Source organism: Rhodamnia argentea, chromosome 6 (assembly GCF_020921035.1).
Source record: "Rhodamnia argentea isolate NSW1041297 chromosome 6, ASM2092103v1, whole genome shotgun sequence".
Classification (NCBI taxonomy): domain Eukaryota; kingdom Viridiplantae; phylum Streptophyta; class Magnoliopsida; order Myrtales; family Myrtaceae; genus Rhodamnia; species Rhodamnia argentea.
This window is the reverse complement of record NC_063155.1, coordinates 15,243,997-15,252,071: the sequence shown is the minus strand read 5'-3', so window position 1 is coordinate 15,252,071 and position 8,075 is coordinate 15,243,997. Positions and strand designations below refer to the sequence as shown.

The 8,075-nt window shown below is 41.3% G+C and overlaps 1 protein-coding gene across 1 annotated transcript; it reads right to left on the bottom strand.

The window, feature by feature from the left end:
- Nucleotides 1-764: 764 nt before the first annotated feature.
- On the bottom strand, nucleotides 765-4,282 carry LOC115748402 (probable serine/threonine-protein kinase PBL25). Its single transcript, XM_030684878.2, has 5 exons — nucleotides 3,927-4,282; nucleotides 3,012-3,208; nucleotides 2,732-2,921; nucleotides 2,202-2,593; nucleotides 765-2,113 (listed from the first exon to the last, which is right to left on the bottom strand). Exons 1-5 carry the CDS (start codon nucleotides 3,991-3,993, stop codon nucleotides 1,013-1,015), a joined length of 1,947 nt encoding a protein of 648 aa, XP_030540738.1. The 5' UTR covers nucleotides 3,994-4,282; the 3' UTR covers nucleotides 765-1,012.
- Nucleotides 4,283-8,075: the final 3,793 nt, after the last annotated feature.

The window sequence follows — 8,075 nt, the reverse complement described above, 5'->3', positions numbered from 1 at the left end:
AGAATAGCTTTAGAAATTTTAGTAGACGATAAAAGAAGTTACAGATTACTTTATCTCTGTACTAACTCAAAGCTCGAAGCTTTGAAGAGAGCATTCTCAGTGCTTCCAACATGTAGCTCAGATCGTTAAAGTCGTTACACAACCAGCACAATAGAAAGATCGATCTGATTTCTATACGAGGCAATCAGAGCAGCACCAACTGTATCAGCTCAGCTTTTCAAGTCATTCCTAGGACTAAGTTGAGGAAATTGCCTTGACGAAAATGTGAATAAGCAGGCATTAAGGCGGCGAGTTCGACGGAGCTCACAGTCCTTGACCATTAAGTCTCTTTGGCCCGAGTTCTTGCACACCGTGAGCAAGGAACGGCTTAAGGCGTCCGAGTTTAAGTTCCTCGTGTTGGTATCTGCGCCTGTTGGCATCAAGGGGGGTTTTGAAGCTGGGAAATGATTCTTCAGGATAAAGTATGTGCCGCCTGCACGAGATGATGCCATTGGCAAGGGATCACGGGTGCCGCCTGCACGAGATGATGCCATTGGCTAGGGATCACGGGATCACAGTCATGTGTCCAGCAGCCGATCGCCATCCATTGTGGGTTCAAATAGCAACAGTGACTACTGCCTTCTAAGGTCAAAAGCAGTATAACTCTGATTTCTGAATCATGAAGACTAAAGACATAATCTACAATGCGTTCTTTTCATGAGTACTGGAAGTTCATCGACGAGAAAATGCATCAGGAGTTTATACACAGAAAAGTACATTTATTAGTTGCTTATTCCTGGTATAGCATCAAATTTCGACGCCGAAGTACGTGCACAGATAAGCAATGTGTTACATACTCTATAGGGAGAAAGAACTTGATTGATTGAACCCGCATGAAAAAAATCGAATGCGCGCCCTCTTCACTAGTGACAAGATTGTATCCATGATGGACGGTCACAAATTAAATGAAGAGAGACAAGAACTTAAAACTCTGTATGTAAAATCGAGATGACCAAGTGACAGAAACTTATGATCACGAGTGGACATGCTCATCGCTCGATTGCTTGGAACGAATCGAATCGGCATCATCTAGGGATTCCTCGCTGCTGTCTCGTTTTAATGAAAGGGTATTGTCCCTTGATACACTGTGGCTGTTGTGCCGCTGATTGAAGCTTCCATCCCGGGAACCCCCCGTGTCATCGTCCCCACAATAAGCAGCATGTTCTAGTGACTCGGTTTTGCTGTATCTGCTGCTTCCTTTAGGACTCGAAAGATCGATTCCGTGGCTCCCATCCTGTGAACCCGCCGTGTCATTGTCCCCCATGGAAGCAGCATGATCTAGTGACCCTGTTTTGCTGTATCTGCTGCTTCCTTTTGGACTAGAGAGATTGATTCTGTGGCTCCCATCCTGTGAACCCCCCGTGTCATCGTCCCCCAAAGAGGCGGCATGATCCAGTGACCCTGTTTTGTTGTATCTACCGCTTCCTTTTGGACTCAAAAGGTCGACTGCGTCAAATGATCTCTTGCTGCTCTTGCTGCTCTTATGGCTCAGGGAATATTTTCCGCTGTCTTTGCTCATCTCATGGACCGAAGACACGCTTCCATTAGACAATCTCCCGCTTAGCTTGTGCGAATAATAAAGGCTTCCGTCATGCGTGAACCAACTGCTTCTGTCCCTCACCGCAACACTTTCATTCCTCGACATGCTACTCATGCTGCTCGAACCCGAATCAGATCGCTTATCATAACTTTTTCTATCCTCATCATTCCCTCCTGTAATTTGGTCATGTTCGTGACCTTCATCGACCTCTGTGTCCTGCTTATGTGCGCTGTCTTCGTCATCTGTTTCTTCATCGCTTTCGCTTTCATGTTCTTCCTGGGCAGGTTTGTTGGGCTCTGGAGGAGGAACATGAACGGTCTCAGGAGGAACATGCACGGGCTCAGGTGGAGCCACTAAAAGGAAGCTTAAAGTGGTAACGACATCACTCATTAGAGGCCGGACTGAGGCTTCTTCTTGCAGGCACATGGCTGCTATGGCAACGGCTTGATTTAATGCTTTTTCAGGAAATCTCTTATGGAGTAATGGATCTGCCATATCTGGAAACAATCTCGGGTCCCTGAATTTAGGCTGAGCCTGCAGGCAAATGTGATCCCTGTACACGTTAGAGAGGATGATGACCGAAAAATAGATAACATTGACTATCATTGGATCGTAATATTACCCAAGCAACTAGATTTTGCTCATCAGTAGGTTTTGTCGGGTCAATTGCTCTCCGTCCGGTAAGGAGTTCTAGCAGGACAACTCCAAAGCTAAATACGTCGGACTTCACTGTTAGTTCGCCCGTTCTTGCATATTCCGGAGCACAATAGCCATACGTACCCATAACCCTGGACGAGACGTGCATCTTGTCTCCAGCAGGCCCGAGCTTGGCCAGTCCGAAGTCGGATAATTTCGGAGTGAAATCCTTGTCAAGCAAGATGTTTGAGGACTTCAAATCGCGGTATATAACAGGTGGATTGGCCTTATCATGCAAATACTCGAGACCCTGTGCAGCACCAAATGCGATTTTCAGTCTGGTGAGCCAATCCAGAGGTTTCTGCTCCGGTCCAATGTCTGCGGTACAAATTACGATGGGAGTTAGTAATGATTTGTAGCATAGAAGCTAGATGAGATGTCTCCTGATCAACGTTATCAGCACGCCGATTCAGCAAAAAAAATATTCCAAATCAAATTTAGACTGTTAAGGGGTACCGAACAGGTGATCTTCTAGGGAACCTCCGGGCATGTAGTCATACACGAGAAGTCTTTGATCGCCATCAGCACAATATCCGATGAGATTGACAAGATTTTCGTGGTGCAAGAGACTCAACATGAGGACTTCGACGAGGAACTCCTTGTTTCCTTGTAGTCCATGCCTGTCGAGTTGCTTGACGGCAACCACCTGACGAACAAGGAAACCGCAATTTCATAAGCCTCACATTTTTCCCAAGATAAACAAGATGGAGAGCAAGTTGAAGCCTTTGTCTGTCACCTGCCCGGTCCCCTGGAGGGTTCCTTTGTATACTCGACCAAATCCACCTTCGCCCAACAAGCACTCCTGTCGGAAATTCTTTGTGGCTGAGGCTAACTCGCGGAATGTGAAATTCTGGGACGTGATGTTTCCATGCTCGACTTCCTCCTCCTTGTTTTTGGTGTCGCCTCCGGGCTTTGGCTTGTTGATACCAGCAACTGATACAACAAGTAAAAGGAGGAAAGTTTAATTTTCAAACGGTACCTCAAAGACATAACGAATGACCAACTACTACTATCAGGTGCTACATTTCTCAATCATGAAAGTTCAGGTACTAATTAGTGCATCAGCTAGATCTTCCGCGCCGCAGACTTAGAAGCTACAAAAGCTCGTGATCGCTCGCGCAGCATCTCCCAGCGAAGCAATTTCCAAAAGACTGATATTTGAGCTACAATTGCGTGAATCACGGTTGGACATACAAAAAGGGATCTTTCAGAATCTTCAAGCGGATGCTTTGTTTCTCATCATGCACTAAAGGGTGATCCATATCTTTTTGTGACACCAAACCTGATGAACGCTATCATTACTATCCAGAATTGACAAACCTGATCAATATTCTAAGTTCCCAATTCTTGTCTTTGGCCAGACATTAGTACCCTCTTCCGAAACTGAAAATCCTGATCTTAATGTAAACGGGTATCGCGGGCAGCACTTGTCTCTCAGCCGAAGAGAAAAGAAAACCGAAAAGAGAGAGACACAGAGAAGAGAAATGACAAAAACCGATATCCAGGGATTTCCTGGATTACTCTAATTGTCTCGATGAAGAAAAGGAAAAAGCGGCGAGGCTGGCGAGGCTTCGAAACACTTGCGAATACGTGCACCTCAAAATGATCACATTGTACATAGACTCTCCTGCAGACAAAGTTGCGGGTTTACCATTGGCTGCAGCATCGTCATCTTCCTTTTGGCTCTTCTGCAATGAGAAACAGGGGCAGCAATTCATGCCTGGACGATTAAGCCAAAATTCCCTCGTACAGATCCGGAAGGTTTAGGAAATAAGCCGATCTGGATCGCGAACACGTTGGTCAAGAATCCATAGAAGTGGCACAGCAATGAAAAGATTTCAGCAATAAACATATGAGGAAGAAGAAGAGCAAGGAAACAGAGGGAGGGTCCTTCAAATTTGGATGTGGGAAACTTTCAAAAGCACACCAAAAAAAAAACAAAATTTGAAGGACCCTGAACGTGGGCTGGGCAGTTAATGGATTTAACCCAAAGGACAACGGAGGATCAACCAGAGACAAGAACACTTTTAAGGTTTTTCTTTCTTCCTTGGTGGAAATTGCCACGGAGAAAAAGGAGGAGGATTGAGTGGACGTTTTCTTGCAAGGAGAGGAAAATGTGGGTGAGATTTTTTTTTTTTTTTTTGCAATTTCAAAATTCAGTTAGGAGATGGGGGCAAAAAGTCCTAATGTTTCCAGGCTTTAAGGAGGCTGTCAAAACAGTTAATCAACTGAAAAGATGGTCAAAACAGTTAAAAATAAACAGTCAGCTCAATTCCATGTGTTCCTCACATTTTCTTGGATGTTCGGATCGGATTTGTTTTATCTATAATATAAATAAAGGCTAATGCCATCTAGGGTCTCAAACCGGTACCTCACGATACATTTAAAACAAATTAATTTTCGTCTCACAAAAAAAATTGTGACGATCTTCCCATGACACATTCATCCTAGAATTAAGTTTTTGGTAGACAAAAATCATAAATTGATACTTGTTGACACCTAAATTTTGGTCATCCTTTTTAGTCATTAACCTTTACATAAAAATTAGGGATTAACTTTAGTCCTTACAAAAAAATAATTAAATCATCTTGCATGTAGTTTGCACTTAGTTCATTTTATTTTATTCTTATAGCATGCATGTAGTTGCATTCAATCGACGATGAACGAGATAAAATATATTGGACTAAGTGGGCGGAGAAAGAGGAAGTGGGCAGAGAAGTTGTTACACAAGGAGATTTGATCGGATTTGTCGGTTTGCAAAGAGATCACGCGAAAATCAGAATTGATTTTTTGGAACAAAAATATTTGAACGGATCTATTCAGTTAGGTCAGAATATTTTGCGAAACCGAAAAGATACGATCGTTACAACGATTATTTTTAGGTTTCCTGTGCCTATAAATAAGACAACTTAGCCCTTACCAAAAAAAAAATAAGACAACTTAGCGCACGTTCAAGGGGGGAAGCTTCGTTGAAAAAGGGGAGCTTCGTTGAAAAGTTAGTGGAGCTTGGTTGAAAAAAGGGGAACGAATGCAGGAAAGTTGAGGGCTCTTCACAGTGTTATAGTGCAGAAGCTTTGTTCGGTAAAGGTAGGAAAAGGTGAGAGGCTTCGTTCAGTGTAAAAAAAAAGTGCAGAGAGAGGGAGTCGTCCAGGGAGGTACATGAGAGAAAACTAGACAGAGAGAGTGCAAAAGTGGGAATCCACATTCAGTTCTGAAAAATAAGAATTTCTAGGGAGCACACACAGATTGAGAGAGTAGGACACACGGGTGAATACCCGAAGAGAATGGAAGGAGAGAATTCAACTCTTCTCGCACGTTCATCCGTTGTCGCTACCTCGCGTTCCAGCACTTCTCCCCTTGTCGGACCTTGATACCGCATCTTTACTATTGATGCCATTGACCCAACTTGGCGTTTCTACTGATCCATTGCTGAATCGGGGACGCTTGACTGTCCAACAACGACTCTCGACACTACGTTGAGCGTCCCGAGGTCCCTCGCCTCGCAATCTTTCATCGATCTACGATGGAGCGTGAACTGGAGCCACGTCGATCTATCTTTGGAGAAAGCCGCGAAGCTGCGGAACCTCGAGAACCACAGCCATCGCTATCGCTGAATTGAACGTGAGTCTCGCCACCGTGCAGTCTTCCACGGGAGATCGTGCCAACGAAGTTCAGCCGTTGTTCGGGGGGAGGCTTCAATCCTTCGTAAGTTATGGTGACACTTAATAGAGTCATATGTTTGCCCAGTGTTGGTTGACCAACGAATCCCATAAAGTGTTAATTTTTTGGTCAAAATTTCATGCTGCATCATAGCCTTTATTATTATTAAAGAATTCAGAAATAGTTGAAGCTGATCCCACCATGCGGAGCTTTTTCTAATGGCAATTTGGTGAGTCTCATCAAAAGAAGATCTGCAAAAAGCATTCAACGTTGCCACACCACCGAAGGTCTGGTCATGTGTTCATCCGAGCCCCGTAGCTGTTGACGAGCTCTAGTCATCCGCAAGCCTCCCATTGGCTCAAATTCGAATTCGAAAAAGAAAGTTTTTATGGATAAGGTAAGATTTCTTATTCTAAAAGATCATAATATTTGCTTGCCTTTCTTTGAAATCATTGCCTATCACTCGTTATATACCTCAGATTTGATTAGTGATTTCTAATTCGCAACTTGCCACAAGCAAGGATTTGAATTCAACCGTTAACCGTAAGATTACGGATTAAAGATTGGATTCAGATATTTGCGAATGTTTTCAAAAATCGGTTGAGATATCCACTTTCTTGATTAATTTGATTGGCATAATATCTTTAGAATGAATATTCTCTTACGTGATATTTAAAATTCTAAAAGATATTGCATTGCATTTTTTAGATAAATTTGCATCCTTAAATTAAAATCATATAGATATTTGCACGTTAATTTACTTTTTAGAATAAGTTAATTTAGATTTGCATTCTAGGATAGAATATGCATATTAGCATTGATTTTCATGTCTAAAATAATTTATCTTTAATATGTTAGGGATTAAGCAAACTTGAACCTTAAAATATGAAAGATAATTATCTTTAGACATATTTTTATTTAGGGTCATTCATTAATCCGAAAATGTAGAAAAATAAAACAAGCTTGCCATGTCATTTGCATGTTAGGTTTAGATCATATAGAATTTGCATGTTTAGGTCTTCAATTAATTCGTAAGTCATGTAGTCATTTTAATTAGACCGTAACATCATTTGTACATTAGTTTCATTTAATTGCATGTCATCTAGGTTAGTCATGTAGTTAAATTAATTTCATATGCATGCCTAGGATTTCCTTGCATTTAATTTAATTCATTTGCATCTTAGATTAAATTCAAGCATTGCATAGAGGTTAGTCTTTATCCCATTAAAAAGAAAAAAATTCAAAAGTGAGAACAATTTGTCTTGGCGTATGTAATTATCTTGACTTCCGGATGTTCAATTAATTGATTGTGCAATCGCATGATAACCTTTGTTAGTGACTTAGGTTAAATCAATTAAAGTTGCCTGACAAAATCTTTTCATGAAATAAAATGGTACCGAAAGGGCGTTAGAGTAATCTAGCGTAATCAAGTCCCCGGACTTAGAATCTCCGGTTCGTAGAAGTAATTTATTTCTCTTGCTAATTTACTTAGGTTTCTAATCGACCTACCAAAAAACGATTAGTAGCGACTCCAATTTAAATATTTGCATGTTAAGTTGCGATTTGGTATGGATTTGGGAGAGTCCGAGTTAGGTTAGTTGAATAATTGACCTAATAATCCATTAGCCTAGAAACCTGATTTTTAGGTCGCAACAATACTCCACAAAAAATATAAAAAAATAAAATAAAAAAGGTGATACCCCTGACTTGAATATAGCTTCTGTTAGCATTCCTTTTAATATCTTGTTAAGTGCTAGTGTCAACACACATGATAGACGATCGAGAGGTAGACATGATATGGAGAATGGCATATCCGACAAGGAAAATTCACGATTATCGGCACATATGGATTTTATTGAAGAGTGGATTTGTTTAAGGTGAATGTGTTAAGAAGGTACTTGTTTGGTATTTTCTGCCAAGTGAAAATTAGCTTGGAATAAATCTATGATAAGAGTACCAATTTGAGATTTTCAGTGAGACGAAAATGAGGTACGATAAATGTGTCCTGAGGATATCAATGTGTAGTTTTTGTGTGGTATCGACTCTACGAATAAATATAGCGAATTCACTGAATAGGATATCTCACCCTTAAATTAGAAGAATAGTGGACGGAATTGACTTATGATTCTGAAAGAGAGTG